The 17780-nt window shown below is 30.8% G+C and overlaps 1 protein-coding gene across 2 annotated transcripts; it reads right to left on the bottom strand.

The window, feature by feature from the left end:
• Positions 1-960: 960 nt before the first annotated feature.
• On the bottom strand, positions 961-16505 carry LOC143076304 (uncharacterized). Of its 2 annotated transcripts, XM_076252031.1 has the most exons (12): positions 16411-16505; positions 11444-11558; positions 11147-11245; positions 8824-8922; positions 7975-8174; positions 7113-7458; positions 5684-5875; positions 4910-5172; positions 3960-4209; positions 3378-3702; positions 2758-2799; positions 961-1372 (listed from the first exon to the last, which is right to left on the bottom strand). In XM_076252031.1, the coding sequence occupies exons 2-12, from the start codon at positions 11531-11533 to the stop codon at positions 1056-1058; spliced, it is 2223 nt and encodes a 740-aa protein (XP_076108146.1). In that variant the 5' UTR covers positions 11534-11558; positions 16411-16505; the 3' UTR covers positions 961-1055. The 2 variants fall into 2 exon arrangements, with proteins under 2 accessions (XP_076108146.1, XP_076108147.1); XM_076252032.1 differs by lacking the exons at positions 3378-3702; positions 16411-16505 and having other exon boundaries at positions 1233-1372; positions 11444-12795.
• Positions 16506-17780: the final 1275 nt, after the last annotated feature.

Raw genomic sequence — 17780 nt, 5'->3', positions numbered from 1 at the left:
ATATTGGCAATTTAATCTTTTCTGTTTTTCTTTCTATCTGATATTTAATTCATATTTTCTGCTATAAAAAGTCCCAAATATAAAAATGAGAAACGTTATATTTTACCCAGAAAAATGGCGGCCTGATCATTACCAAAACAATAAACGCAAAACTTGTATAGCGCACAGCCACAACGAGAAACGATGGATTACATGCCAATGCCGTTAGAAAGGGTCAATCAGAATGAGACAGGAAAAAACATTTTATAGTGACATAAAACGTTTTAATCAAGAATATGCACGAAATTCGCAATTTGTAGCACAATTCAAAATCCATTTGTCGAAGCTTAAGGTGTAATACCACCATTGATTTGCCCCTATTAGTCTTTGTTAAATTTGCACTTTAAAAAAAAAATGTGCAGAATTTATCTTTGTTTCAAATAAAGAAATACTTAGCATGAGTAAAGTTTTATCCTGTTCAGTACTATAGAAAAAAATTCACATAAAATTTCATTGCATACAGAAAATGACTATCCCTTGAAGTTAACCAATCAAATGTCTCCCCTTATTTAACCTGTGTACAAGCTTAAGTGACCAAATTTTAAAAATATTATAAAGAAATCCCAAATGAAAAATAATGGTGCTTTGAAATACCCAAGACATAAGTTTATAACACAGAAATGTTTTATTGCAATTAAATGGAGGATTAATTACTTACAACTGTCAAAATCAAGCTTTTTTCGACCTATTTTCGTATACAACCGGATGTGACGTACATGGTGGTATTACACCTTTAAAAACACAGAGAGTTTTTTTGTTTGTTTCGTAGCGGGTAAAAATATATTTAAAACTTCCAAATACTATTTTACCCTGACAATTGATATTTACTCTTAAATGGACACTGCTTTACTTTAAAACCATTGTTAATGAATCACTTTAACATGACTCAAACCCGGACTGCAAAGAAATAATTGAGAGATATTTATCCAAAATGGTAATATAGCGGATACAATTTATTTAATCTACATGAAGCTACCAGAAATACAACCCAAATATGATAGCAGCCTTATATATATTCAATGTTGTGCCATTAAATTGTCTAGTACTACAGGTTTGAATTCTACATAGTCTACAAAAGCTTCTTGTACGGCACCGGCTTCACTGTCTTTGTCAATTATTTTCAGTGCTTTAACTAAATTAAAAACTAAGGTTTCATTTGGCCGTGTCGGTCTCCATATATCAAACATCGCAGTTTTAAATTCTGGTTTTGACTCTATGCTCGATAGTTTTTTCTCTGAAATATTTAACTGTACTGCAAGTTTGTAGCACTCATCTTCACTCAGCTGTTTTGCGAGTCTGAATAATGATGATTTTCTAAGAACAGGAATTGTACCTAAAAGATACCAAAAAAAAAATGTTACTTGATAAAGATCAACGTCAAGATAGATTTCAGTTATACAGTATTTGTAACAACAACAACAAGTTCTTTTCATTTGATACCAATTTTTAAAAGTAAGATTAATCACCACTTAAACATGCATTGCATTGTATAGATAAAATAGTAAATAAATAACTCTATGCTGGAAAAAATATCCATAACACTTTAAAATTCGTTATGTATCTTTGAAAACAGTGTAACTCTTTTTATTTAAGTTTTGCATAGTTTCATAATAGGTGGTTTGAATGATAGCCTTTAAAAGTAAGCGTCAGCCCCTTACTTTAAAAAGTTTTGATTTAAAACTGAATATTTAAGTGTTTGTTGATGGATTATATTTGATAACAGATTCATCACAATATTTTATGATCATATTACTATTTTTGTATAAAAAAAGAGGGACGAAAGATACCAAAGGGACAGTCAAACTCATAAATCTAAAACAAACTGACAACGCCATGGCTAAAAATAAAAAAGACAAACAGAAAAACAATAATACACACGACACAACATAGAAAACTGAAGAGTAAACAACACGAACCCCACCAAAAACTAGGGGTGATATCAGGTGCTCCGGAAGGGTAAGCAGATCCTGCTCCACATGTGGCACCCGTCGTGTTGCTTAAGTGATTACAAATCCGGTAAATAGTCTAATTCGGTAGGTCATATTCATGAAAGAGAAAGGGATTGTAGTTACGACGTGAGGAACATATCCGATATCATTTGTGAAACGGTTATTCCATAACGGTCAACCAACTCGTGATGGCGTCCGTAAAATTTACGAAGGGATGATTTCAACTTCACCATTTGGAACTCTTGGTTTAATAGCTTCCTTGTGAGCAGCAAACCTCTATCAAGAAAATCATGATAGGAAATGCAAGCACGGGAATATCGTATCAATTGGGAGATATATACCCCGTATGCAGGTGCTGCTGGAATGTTGCTACTTGGAAATGGAAAGTTCACAATTGGAAAGCTGAAATCATCTCTTTTGTCGTAAAGTTTTGTTTTCAACCGACCCTCATTGTCAATTTCTAGATGTAAGTCAAGATATGAAGCCGACTTAACTGTATCCTAGTCTCATACTAAATATAGTGTGTCAGATAAAAGATTTCTTCATTTTGTATCCTTTTATTGGTGGATTTCCAGACAACAATTGCACTTTTATTAATTAACCATAACAATCTTTTGATGTCAAATACATGTTTACGTTTTGTCAAAATTCATCATTTTAACTTACAATAGAATTATTTTAACAAATAACATGTCGCCTATCACACACACAGAGACGAACTATCACTATCGGGTTCAATTACAATAAGATACACTACATATAAACTTACACTGTGGATCATCTATATCTACACCAACGTCTTGATTTTCATCTAAAATATATCATATGCTATAATAGTAAAAATTATATGAAATAATTTTTGTTTATCACCAATACGTTTAAATGTTCAAATTACGAAAAAAAAATTGCTAAGTTATATCATATACAGTTTTGACAGACTATACTTTGCTAACACAATCACTTATACCATATATGCATCTCGTAATGGTCTACCGCATCGAATATTTGTGTATTGATAGTTTAAATAATATTGAATGCACTTTACTGCTGATTATGATAGCAAGCACATGTTTCTTTCGAAGAAGCACGAATATTGCAATCTATTGTATCATTTGATAAAGACAGGGTGAGTATATTGATTTTTTACTATTTCTTTTTAAATCATTTGCTATTGTGGTTAAAAGGCAAAACATTCATTATAAGTCAATAAAACTAACAATCCAAACGTTATCATTTTGTTATTAAATTGTTTCATGTGTATCAAACTTTTCGAATATAAGTGTACATAAATGATAATAGTATTTGGATGACGTTATGTTCTTTATTCACATGTCTGTGTATGTTTATTAAAAGTAAACACATTAATAAAAAATGCAAATAAAATATTACCGAACAGTTGTCCATCGATAGGTAATCTGATCAGTTCCTTGATATCATTTTCAATGACTACTTTTCTAGATGTTGCAACTTCAACAGCGTTGTTACAAAAACCATTCCAAAATTTAGGTTTCGGTTTGTTTTGTAATGTATCAACAACTGATTGTTCGACGATGTTTTTTGTAGTCCTGAATATTATGACGTCACCTATTGGTGGTTCATGCTTGTCAGAAATAATGTGAAATGTACGATAGTTCCTTTTCTTGTTATGGTTGAATATGATGTGTTCCTTTGAACTTCGTATAGTGTCTATCTGAAAATTTCCTTCTAAAGAAATCTAAAAAGAAAGAAAATACACAAATAATGAGTTTGAACTTTATTTCCTTCATTGATGTGATAACTTTGTCTTGTCTGTATATAAATAAAAACGAAGACTCTTGATAGGAAGAAAAGTAGCATGTACATTGTGTTATTGAATATTGATATAATATAACTTCATTTCAAAATGTAAGAACATGCAACTATGAAATAAGGTATACTGTATCAGAGAGGTCAAAAACAGTTCAATAAAATACTCAATAGAACAAATAATACCTTTAGCTTTTCACCATCTTGGACTATACCGTCTCTGTATTCTATTGTTTGTAACCTAAATCCATTTTGTCTCCAGTATTTCCTTCTTTTCTTTCCACAACTTCTCTTAGCAATTTCGACTATTAAGGTTAATTTATTATCCGTCTCATTTTTGAGACATGCAAATATCTCTGTTGGTCTGTAATGAAGAACAGCCATTGTTGCCGATTCTGCACTTTTCTTGAAATTTTTCTTTAGTCCAACAGCAAAGCTAATTCCAATTGAAATTGATTCAATATTAAAAAGAACATGTATAATCGTTGGTACATTTTGTTTATTATCTATTGTTGAACACTTTGGTTGCAAATTAAGACTTCGGAATAGATACATTTATTAGTAGAGCCTATGAATACAAGGAGATCGGGTTGTGCATAAAAAAAACCCTGAAAAATACTAACTGAAAACAACTGGATAAGAGGTTTGAATATCGAATTAACGCGTCCAACGCAGCTTCTTACATGACAAAAAATTTTAACAGCTTGCTATGTGTCCCTGATTCGCTCACTGTTGAAGGCCGTATGGTGACCTATAGTTGTCAATTTCTGTGTTATTTGGTCTCATGTGGAGAAGTGTCGGATCGAAAATCCTACCAAATTCCATTTTTATATCGACAATGATATGCCAAAAAAACATAAAACGTCTGATAAATACAAGACTGTCACTTGAAAAAAAGTCTTCCCCGCGTACCACATATGTTGCCAAAGACGAAATAAAAAATCGTCATCATCTAGATAAAAGAAATTCAAAGTACGATTAATCCATCCCTAAGACAACATTTACATTGACTGTTCTTTTGACTAGTCTGCAGTTTTATGCTATTTAAGTTTAATGATGTTTCAGTTATGTTGACATTAACTTGTTCTTTATATTACAAAAATGTAATTCACCCTAATATCTAAAAAAAAATCTACCTTGTAAAATGTTCTGCCGAGAAAGAAACTGTATTCCCTTCAATTTTGATATTTGTTGAACATATTTCCCAATCTTTCTCTGATTCTGGAACATCGTTATGTGAGGCTATTATTATGAAATCATCAACTGATACAGTCAGTGAATGCAGTTGAAGTTTCATATTTACCGGTTTGCTTGGCTGAACATTATTCTGCATTGTTAAATCCAGGGCATTGGTAAATAAGACCGTTTCCTCACCATTCCAGTCATTGGTATCAGCTACCTTAAACGAAAATTGCATTGCCATCTTTTAATTAATTGGATATTTTTGAAAATATAATAACAATTTATATAAAATTGTTTTATCAATATTTGTTCTGCTGAAAACTACACATAACATTGCCCATTTAACATCCTGGTCTTTAAATAACAGTTTGTATTTTTTAAGTTCAAGAACCAATCAGTACTTAGAAAATAAATTAAAAAGAAACAATTGTAATAGATGAAAGATACACAAGATACATTGAATATACTTGTTTATAATTTAGAATAATACCAAAAATTAAATGGTACATATATAAACTCATCATGGATATCAGGACTAAAACTTTACACTCACGCCAGACGCTTGTCTCGTCTAGTACACGTAGTACTCAGAAAAAACACTAAAAAGAAACAACTGAATATATGGAAGATACACATATACATCGAATATACTTATTTACAAGTAAGAATAATACCAAAAATCGAATGGTACTAGAAATATGTCTTATTTATTTGTAAAGATATCCTACATTGAGCATTAACTTTCCTGGTGACTTAAATGCTCCTTCAGGTATATCTATTTCTGCACTACTCTCTGATTGCGGAATAATTTTGACCGCTTCCTGCGTAACGTCAAACTGTTCTTGCCGAAGCTGTGTTAAAATAACGAACTTTGCCGTCTTTATTCTTGTAAGGTCAATTTTGATATCGAATTTCGTATACTGAAAAAAGAAATTATTCGCATATACATACATGCATTTATATATTTTGTTTAAAATAAAAGAATATATCTGTGTAATAGATTGCATTCAACCAAACGATTGATGATACATTTATTTGAAACCTAAATCAGGTCAGTTATATAGGAAAGAATGGTTTTGTCAATTTGTCAAAATTGAAATACATTTCATGATAGACATTTTGTAAAACAATGTTACCTATGCTATATTGATGTGCCCCCTGAAACTTACCAAAAAAAAAAAACAAAAAAGAAACCAACTACAAATACAAAACAGTCCAAAGCAGTAGAGACAATGAGAAAACCCAAAATAACTATCAGTAACGACAGCTTTCAAACCACTAAATAAGTTTAACTGTTCTTACAAAAAAATATACATTTTCGAATGTGCTTTGTATTTACTTTTTACATGTTTCAGTTAGTGCAAAGGAATAGTGAGCCATCCATTGTCGATATGATCTGAAATATCATTTCATGCATTTTTTCTTTAGGAGCAAGCTGAGTCTTTAAAGTAATGTCTGTTCAAACATATACGTATTATGCGGTTTGATAACTGGGTTAAGATCACTAATGCACATCAAAATGAGGAACTCAAACGTTTTGGATGAACAAAAAATCTCTGTGTTGTGATATTTGACATATATCATTTTTATTTACAATCGACTGAGCTAAACCATACATACACTTGTATCCAAGTTTACGATATGGACAGAGCTACAGAAGAAAGGTTACCATTTCACCATATGGGAAATGAAGTGAGCATATTGTCCCAACTTTCTCGTGGTAATAATATTATATGAAATAAGTTTATGTCAATGATGTTTTCAATGTATTGATTTAAAATTGATTAATAAAAAACTTTACCAAACAAAGTTTTATAAATCACTTTTTATTATTAATGATTCTATCCAGTATACATTGTTGTATCGTTTCGAACAATGTGCAACAATAATTTAACCTTTTACCCTCAAAATGACAAATAGTATTATAGTAAAAGGGGTATTCAACCCATTAGCTATTTGATGTTAGAGGGGGCACGTAATGACACCTTAAAGATAGCGATAAAAATTGAACAAACTTCATATCGAACCTTATTTAGAATATTTTCCCGTTTAGACAAATTTTACTTTGACTTTATTTTTTGTAGTTTGCCTATATTATCCTAATAAGCAAAGAAAGGTAAGTCTTAAATTGTACAACTGGTGATCAAACGTACTAACCTCTTCCCCGTATTCTCCCTCTGTAAATGTTTGGCCAGTAATGTTGCCTTCTACAGAACCTTCTAAGGGCATAATTACCACCAGCTGATTTTCTTGAACAAAACCTAACACAGAAATCTGCAGATCTAAACGATATGGAGTAACACCCCATGTTTTGATTTCATAGACATCGCTAAAAATTTTGTCTTCGGAACTCAGATGCATAGTGAAATCAGTGTGTTCTGGAATAACTTTCGAACAATATAAGAAAAAACTGTTACTTAAATTGTCCGTATTGAGTGTGATGTCTGTACATATTGAAATGTCTTCAGTAGGATTTACGTAGCGGACTTCAAAAGTATTGTTGCTACAAGAAAAAAAAGCTTTGATATTTTAATTGCGAAACGACACATTTAAAAACATATTGTTCATTTAATTGAAGTGTTCCCATATTTGGTGTAATTATTAATCATGAAATGTGTATACTGAACAGTTTGTATGATATGCAGATTATAATTTTTTTTAAATAGATAACAAGACAACAGTATACGGTTTATCAGTAGGCAGACTTATCACAAGTTACAAAACTCTCAACCCGCTTGATGTTTCATGTACATAATACATGTAATAGATATGAATTTGATAATTCAAACTTTGAAATTCATACAAAGCAATATGTCTGTATACAAAACATAACGTTTGTTTTATTCGTTAAAATCGTGTTGGTGTTGTGTATATAAACGTTAAAACTTTGAAAATTTTTAATCTTCAATTATAAAATAAATATTTCAGTAAAATAAACAGCAATGACTTGTCCTTAGAAATCGAGATTATCTTTCAAATGTTAGCTATAATAATTTCCTAATTGTTGCTTAATGAATACCCGTAATTATTCTCGGCTTCTCGTTCTAGTTGGTTTATCAATGTTCTCATAATTTTCTGGTCTGTTTTGTTAAGAATATCAACATCAACACCTACAAGTGCCCAATCATCAATTGTAACCGATGATCCAAAACTGCACAGTAACTCAATAACTGCAGCATCTTTCTTTGTAACAGCTATATCTAAAGGACTTTGTCCTTTCTGAAACAAAAAACAAAACTTAAAATTAATAACTTTAGTTTCAATGTATGCAAACATTTTGTAATTGAAAAAGTGCATATACATGTACATAACATTAATAAATGCTCAACGAAACAGGTTTTATTGCAAAATAAGTTCATACCGAACAATATTTGGCACATACTTTAAAAATCTCAAATGTGTGTTCGCAATTACAATAACGTATATTTAGACACACAAGTGACGGTCAGAAAATTCAAAGAACAATTAAACACGGATGCACAAATTATTGTACTACATGAATAGCATAATTTGACTGTCATCTTTCGACATTAAATTCAAAGTGAATAACCTTTATATAGATAAATGTATATATCTTATCTGCATTTATCGTCTTGATTCAAGCATGTTATGCAAAAAATTAAATGATGCAGTTCGTTCATACTTTGTTATATCTAAACATGATGCATGAGCACTAGCTAAGCAAATAAAATATGTCGAGTCAGTTTAAGAATATTTCATATTTAAGATACAGTTTCTTTAAACGTTACCACCAAGAAACCATTCCAAGTAAACGACTAATTTTAACTTGCGACATGGATAAAACTCTCTTGCTGTTGTAGCTATATATCTTGTTTTATCTTAGTGTAGTCTTTTAAGTCATACTTACATTGTTTATAACATTTACTGTTGATTTAAAGGCTACAAGGGCCACAGCTGATTCAATGTTTGAATTTTTCACAGCCTTGAATAACGCAGTTTCACCATCCTATACAAATTGAAGAAATATATTAACACAAGATAAAAGCAGAAGGGAAAACATACATTGTTGTTTACTCAACACCAATTTTGATGGTTTCTAGGCACTTTTTGTAAGATTTGTAATACAAAATATATAGAAAAACATCCACTTATTGTTTGGCCAAGGAACCTTAAGTTTGCTGTTGGTTGTGTTGAACATTTGGCAAACAGCAATGTTTAAAAGATTTACGGCAACGTGTTTATAGTGAGTATTTGATAGAAACAAATGTTTGTTTTGAAATTTGAATAAAGATACCTAAAATGGCTAAAAACGATTTTGTAAAGCTTTATAATAGATTAATTTGTACTGTTCACTCCAAAAGATACCTCTTTATTTTAAAGATCAGTCTGTTTCAATCATTTATTACACCTATTCCAAACTAATTGAAACTAAAAGTTTTAATTACAAACACGTTTTGCTAGTTCCCATTTCACACATTATCTTGCTGGTCACGTTATTACTGGTGACTTTAACATTGCCAATAACACTTCCTATTGAAATTTGTTATTCAAAGGTGCAAACTATTGTGATCCTAAATCCATCGTTTGGAAATACAACTTATGTATTTAGTCGATGATTAATCCAGGCAATGGGCTAAACACCTTCAGTCATGGTTCATTGACTTTGAATATTTACAAATCTTACATGCAGGTTAAAGTGTTGATATCTTAATTTCAACATTTGCATTATCGAAAGTACCAAAAAGCGAGTCATATCTCTGTGATTTGAAACATAAATGTATCAGCCATCAAAGCCGGACTTCATAGTTATTGTGCAACCGCCTATTTTAAAAGTGGCGTGAATCAGATGTGGATACTAAAAAAAAACAGAGATCTTAGAGTACATACAATCTTTGCCTCTTTCATCTTGCAATAGTATTAACACATTTTACTTTTCTACACTTTATACCAGCATCCCCCATTTCAAACTCGATACAAACTCAAAGAGTTGGTATTCCTTGGTGTTATAAAAAAAGATTGGCCAACGAAGATACCAGTATAATTGATTAGAGTGGGATTAATTATATTTTGTAAAAAATCACTCTGATTCAAACATAATTTTCACGGAAAAAATATGAAGATGCTTGATTTCTTGATTGATAACATACTTGTTACGTTTGGAAGACGTGTTTTTTCAACAGACTATCGGCATTCCTATGGGGACAAATTGTACTCCTCTACTTATAACAGACTCATATCTTGACCTACGACTAGAAATTGACAATGAGGGTCGGTTGAAAACAGAAATAACGACAAAAAGAGGATTTCAGCTTCTTATAGTAAACTTTCCATATTAATGTAGCAACATACCAGCAGCGCCTCCATACGGAGTAGACATCTCCCAATTGATACGATATTCATTGGCTAGTATTTCCTATCATGATTTTCTTGATATATTGTTGCAACTCACAAGAAAACTATTAACCACGAGTTTTAAAAGGGCGAAAATGAAATCATCCCTTCGTAAATTTTACGAACGTCATCACAAGTTTGTTGACCGTTATGAAATATCCGTTTCACAGTAAATATCGGATATGTTCTCCATGTCGTAACTACAATTCGTTCCCTTATGACTAATATGACCTAGCGAATTACCATATTCATTGGGTTTGTATTATGATGAGCAACACGCGTAAGACGGGTGCCACATGTGGAGCAGAATCTGCTTACCCTTCTAGGGCACCTGAGATCACCCCTCTGTTGGTGGGGTTTGTGTTGCTTAGACTTTAGTTATCTATGTTGTGTCCTGTGTACTAATATGTGTCTGTTTGTCTTTTATTTTCATGGCTTATATTCGAACTATGAACTATGAGTTTCAATGTCTATGTGGTAATTTTTTGCCATCTTTTACAGCATTTTTGTTCTTCAAGGTGGTACCTTTCACTGCAGGGAGGTAACTCAGTAAAATAAGCCAAAAGTTTTAATCACGTTGTATTGTTAAGAAAACGTTAAGCTCCTCAATGATCAAAATGAGTGTCATGTCACACATCTATATATCCAAACATTTTTTTTCTGAAAAAGTGATTGGTTCAAGTGTTTTGAAAATTTATATTTTTTTCAAAGTTAAAATTTTGTCAAAATTTTATGAAAATTAAACGAGCTAAACTAATTTTACTCAAAGTGTTGGGCACCAACTTAAATCGAGTCTTGATCTATTTTTCATCTGTTCATTCTGCCAAATTTGTATTTACCTTATCTCTCAGTTCAACGTCAATACCATGCTGTGCTGCTGCGACGATAACCTCTGGCAATCCTTCAACACTAGCATAATGTAGGCATGTACATCCATTCTACATAAGAGCAAATACTAACATGATTACAGTAAATGTGAAATGTGTATTGTCTCAATTCAAAAAAATACAGCGATATCTAAATTGTCTAATTATTGAACTATTGAATCCTCGTCACACATATATCAGCACAATTATTTGCATAGCGTGTTTTTGTGAATTCATTAAATATTTTGAGTATCACTTGAAGTTTTATACCTCATCTACATAGTCTAAGTTAGATCCTCCTTTGATCAGCTCTATTGCCTCTTTGCTCTTTTTCTTCTTAACTAGTGATATAAGCTCCATTTTCAAGTTAGGCTAAATAGGTTACCTGTGATAAAGACTAAAGGTAAAACAATTTATTATTTATTCATACTTTTTTTAAGATAGTAAAGTATCAGCTTAACGTTGTAGAGGGCGAATAATTTAAAACTCATCTTTCATCTCACTGCATCTTATATTTACACTAATCTTATCAAACATGTCAACCGCTAACACATTAGATAATTATTCATTATTAACAGGGACAGGTTTTCCAAATTAAAGCATCTTTACAAATTTAAACGATTATTTGTCAATATTTTTAACGCATTCAACTTACGTTTTGATTGGTGCGACATATCATTATAAGCTAATATATGCATACCTCTAGTAAATAGGTAACAATCAACCATTAAAATAGTGATAGTGGTCTTACCTTATAAAAAAGATGAAAGTGGGTTTTTACTTACTTATAACAAAATCTTATCTGGTTGTATTATTATTTCTCCTCTCACCCTTTAGGCAAGATTAAATGTACAACGAACATATGCTGTTCGATGTGAGCAAATAATTCGTTTTGAAGACCGTAAGGTGACCTATAATTGTTCACTTTTCAAATTCTGAATTTGATGGATGGTTGTCTCATTGGCACTCATACCACATCTTTCTATATCTAAATAATAGGACAAAAGTGAGCTTTTGAATACGTGGCAAATTAAAAATATATCATGCTTTGGATTCAGACATCCCTTTATTATGTGCATGTTAGTGACCTTCTGCCGTTTAGAGAAGAGTTTTAACAAGGTTTGCGTAAAGAAAATTTGTTCACGTTATGAAAAGATACAATTGATAAGGTAGCTATCCATTTTTTTTTATTTATGCAACAATGGTCAAATTATCGAACTCTGAAAGATTTGAAAAAAAATATTTCTGGAAGAATAGCGTTAACAATGTGCAATGTACAATCAAACGTTAACTACATTTTGCGATGCAATGGATATTGTGAAAAATAATACATATGTTTATGATTCATCCTTATTTCGACATGCAACTATAAAATAACAGGAATGAGTATATGAACATTTGACTGCATGTTTCTATTGATGTGTTCTGCTCTTTGGTTGGGTTGCTGCCTCATTTCCCCTTCCATTCTCGTGGACAACTTACATCGTAATAATCAGAACACTTTTAGACCACTAATGAAGAAACATTAAGTTGTGTTACCTAGATAAAAACATACATATCGTTTTGTTGAAATTGGAGTTATTCTGTTCTAACTCAGATTTCTAGATGTATAATGTAAAAGATAGGCGGCTAATACTTAGATGTCTAGTACAAACTGACAACGCAAGCAATAAACAATACAAAAATGACAACAAACTTGTTTACAAAATACATCATAAAATGAAAGACTGAAAGTATTCTAGTAATGAAATTGTACCTACAAGACGCACAACTGTTCACACCTGGAGTTCTAACACAGCGAAAATTGCCAATCAATTAAACTGCATTTACAGAGTTACCATAAAAAGAAATCTTTGCTTTATTAAGTATAAATAAGTGTTTTCAATATTGAAACATTGTGAAATGTGAACGTTTAAAAGCGAAGGCAGTGACAATGAAAATTCAAAGGTAGAAAACAAACCCCATTCACAGCCAATCTGTCATCTTAATATCAGCCAATGTTGTTGAAATATATCTTTCGTTTAATGAATCTTGTAACGTAATGTCATACATGAAATCGTGATTCACAACGGTATAATCTAGATCTGAGGTCACATTTCTAACAAAATCAACGCAATTTTAGAAAAAAAATGTTTTACATCTAACTAAAAACAAAGAATTTGCAAAGTGTTAAATTGTAATGAAAATTTGTGTAAATAAGTACTGTTTTGCCGGTGAGGGGTAATATTTTAAATTAATACAATATAATATTTAAAAGATCAATTTGAAATCATTTTAATTTAAATGTACATCTAACTCACCTTAGTAAACACCCACAGATATTTAATAATGTATTTACCTGCTATATACGTCATAATTTGTGGCCTTCAAGCATGTCAAGTTCAAGTTTAAATTTAACAGATAGTTATAAAAAGTTCTTGTTAAGGAAGTTGTCAGACGTCAATAAATTATACGATCGTAATTATAAATTTAAAAAACACGCTAGGGGAAACTATGTTATTTCTCAATGATCAACGATCAACAAAGATATTTTAAAGGTTACATCAGTTATATTTTGAAGGAAATAACTGAGGAGAGATTTAATTTCCGTTAGGGGTATATATAATGATTTAACGTTGAATTGCTAACAAGAAAAAGAGGTAGTCTTGTTTGGCAAACTTGACATATACTACACATATAATATATTATATTCAAACGGCTAGCACCATACTCATGATAATGACTATTGAGAATAAGAGCTAAACACAATCAAGATATATCAAATAGAATGACAAATGTTTAAAGAAGCTACAGTTGACAATACATTAGATGCTACAAAGAAAATTAGTTCTTCTACTGTATCATGTATATGGTTATATTGGATGTTTATCAATAAACGACTTGTAACACAATTTGTGAAAGTGAAAAGAGCGTGGTAATCTAATTACCCGAAAAATCAAATGTTACGTTCTCAGTATGGCCAGACGTGACTACGTACTTATATATCACAAACAGTCAAACGGATATCCATTTTTGTGCAAGGGTTTTACTGCTGGTTAAAAGATATCCAAGAATCTAGTATATTTATATTTTGCAGTCACACTAAGAAACCAATGAACATCAATCTATTTTGTAAACATATCATGTTTTTGAAAATTGATTTAAATGTTTGTGTCTTTTTGCCTGTACGTAACTTCTCCTTTCTATCATTTGTATAAGTAGGTGTCAGTAGACGTCTCGTTTTAAAACTGTAATGTTCATTCTTTATGTCTACAGTTTAGTTGCCTCTACCGATTTTTATGTTTTAGTTCTTAATGTTTATACATAGAAGAGAAAAGTCCCTTTTGTGTTATGTAAAATTTGAAGAAAAAAAAAATAAAAGCTTTTAAATTGAAAATGAAAATTGGGAATGTGTCAAAGAGACAACAACCCGACCAATGAGCAGACGAAGGCCATCAATTGGTTCATTTTCTCAAACAACTAAAACAATTACGATAAGAACATTTACTGTATCATTTTCCCGACCCAGATGTGGATTCTAACAATAAGATGAAGTTCCGGTTCAACATATTGAACGAGATAATTCATTAATTGAAAACGATAACAACAACTTGAAAACAGCAAGTTAAGAAAAATCATGCTCCCTGAGCCGCTAATTATATCTTGAACTTACAATTAATCAACAAAGGTATGAGTGCATACTATACTTCAAAATACACGTAACTGAACTTCGAACATTTTTCACACATGCATAAAAAGTAGACAACAGAAGACAAATTAAAGAGAAAGAAAAATAACATTGATTCAGAATTTATGTGTGTACCAATCGTGCTGATTTTTTTTATGAAAGTGCAATTTTTGCAAATAAGTACCATGTTCAATAAAAACATAATTTTTGCAGTTCTTTATATTGGATGTTAAACGCAGGTAGTATTTATTATTTCCTTGAAAAATAAATTATGCATCAAATAAGCAGGAACTCCAATGTCAGCTGCCCTAGACTATCTAGGGTTTGCATATTTGAGGTAATTTAAGCTAAAAGATGTTTTCCTTGTTAAAAAGAGGATACATGTATCTCTAAAGCATAAATTGTTTTGAGATCATGATGTAAGTTTGGAGTAGAGTGCACCCGTACAAGTCAAGGACTGGACAAATGAAATAGAAAATAAGGTCATCGTGTATACGATAATTATAACATAAGATGTGAGTTTCATTGTGATACAGTTATTTTTATTGGCTAACAGCAATTTTACGTCCTTCTGAACTTAACATGTATCACACAATAAAGATAACAAAAGGTCCCATAATAAAGTGCAAACTAGGAAAATTAAAGAAAAACTTTTTCTAGAAATCGTGTTTTCATGATCCAAACTAAAAAAATGTAATTATTAGTATTACATGTTTATTTTTGTAACTCTATAGGGGTGTAAAAGCGTTGACTGTGTGCACATTTTAAGAATGAAGCGCAAAATCTTCTTCGGTCAACGTTTTTACACCCAAAATGAATAACAAACAGAATCATTCAATTCTTAAATGGTAACAATGATAAATGGTTAAACATTACTAAGTGTATGCAAACAACCGATTGAAAAAAAACCCACCTTTTTACGTGAAAATGCAACAGCATAGTATATGCTGAAACAATAAACCAATAACAAAAAGGACATACGTGTACATCAGTAAATGCCACATTTTTTGTTTTTATAGAAATAAAACTGTTCAAAAGACTATTATGATTTCATTGTATAGAAATAGAGGTGCTTAAAAAGTAGTAACAAATACAACATGCTTTTGTCCTTATTTTTTTTTTTTAGATGTAACCGAAATTTGACGGGAACTGCTTGTCTCTAGATTTTTCGTCTATCTAATATGTAGCATTTTTTTTCTTCCATGAAAACAAATAACAAGGACTGAAAAGAACTTTCTAAATGTGCTGTTGTCGATCTACATGTATTATATGTATATAAAATTATATCAAGAAGAATATAGGTAAGCGGGCAAAATATTTAGAAGAACTACATTGATAAAACTAGAGGATTCTGAATATATGAAAAAATGTAGCAGATATCCTTAACTGTAAAATGTAGAGGGATACTGAAAAAACATAGCAATATAGAAACTCGTGAACGCAAATTTGTATTGTAACTTAAATATAATAGCACTCTTAAAAGACTATACATAATTTGTTTGTACATTTTGATGTAAAAGCAAATTAAAGAAAATATTATGAAGTGACTTAGAATTTAAATGCAACTCACACGTTTCAGCAAACAAGAATATTTCAATAAAGTGTTATTTTGTTTCTGCATTCAGGTATATCTGTATCACCTTCACATTAAATATCATTATTAAGTCAATACATTTAAGTCAATAATTTGAAACATCCAGTGTCCTTTCCCTTCAAGTAAATAAACAAGTGATTAATACTGCGTCAATTCAATTGAACGGATGCCAGCATTTTAATTTACAAAAAAAAAAAAAAAAAAAAAAAAAACGGTTAAAATACAAAGTATATGTTTTAAATATTCAGCAACACACTCCATGATTTTAACGACTATACTATTTTATCAGAACTGGTAAGTAAATTATGGTATTTTACAGTATACTTTTTGTAATGTTTCAAAAATATAAATGAACGAATTGAAGTTAATTATTAAATGATATGACATTTGGCCTGTTTACTTATCCATTTAATCAATGAATATCCAATTGCGTAATAAAAGTATATTCCAAAAACAAATTTAGCTGTCAAGAAACATATTTGTAAGATTGTTTGAGAAGTGAAAATTGCTATGTAGCTAGATTGTTCGTCAACAATGAATATTCCCTTACATTGCCAGGAGATGAAAAACCAGATATATTCAAATGACAATATTTGGTGAACCAAATACCTTATTCGTGCTCCTTTTCCTTTGAAATTGCTTAAAAAACCCGACGAATAACGTGTACCGTGAACAAAACCAAGATGCGGTGCTCTATATGTAGTACAAATATGTCGTGAAGTTTTTGAAAAATAATAAACAAAAGAACATATATATCGCTTCCGCATTCATAACAAATTAAAAGGTTTGATCTGCCAACATTTTAAAATAAATCAAACACAATATCAAATTTATGAAATTCCAACCATTTGGATCAGTCCGGAGTAAGCCAGGACAGTAATTTAACAATCTGTATACTCATGTTTTGCTTTGCTGTGTTGAAATGAACATTACAGACGTCATATTCCCGTAGACCAGCGAACAATTCCAATGGACATATTTAACATTTCCTCTATTCATATCATGAATATTGTTAATATTAAAACCACGGTACCATATGTCCAGGTGTTTTGTATTGACCATAATAGACGCTTTTATTTTCTTACATATTTTACATTTAATGATATTCTATTTATTTAATAAAAAACGAAATGATAGACATCAGTTACTATGCAAACTAGGTTAAATGCAAATGCGTAAATTTCATTATACTTATAATTTCATTACAAAAATATTTGTTTTATCAATTTAAGATTTGCAATCAAAAGAAACCATTTTAACAACATTTTGTTGGAGAGAACATGCTAGGTAAAAATGTCAAAAACTAGGGATAAGCAGTCAACGTTGTGTTATGATCTATATCACTT

Source organism: Mytilus galloprovincialis, chromosome 5, assembly GCF_965363235.1.
Source record: "Mytilus galloprovincialis chromosome 5, xbMytGall1.hap1.1, whole genome shotgun sequence".
NCBI lineage: Eukaryota > Metazoa > Mollusca > Bivalvia > Mytilida > Mytilidae > Mytilus > Mytilus galloprovincialis.
The sequence above is the reverse complement of the archived record's forward strand: the minus strand, read 5'-3'. Positions and strand labels throughout refer to the sequence as shown.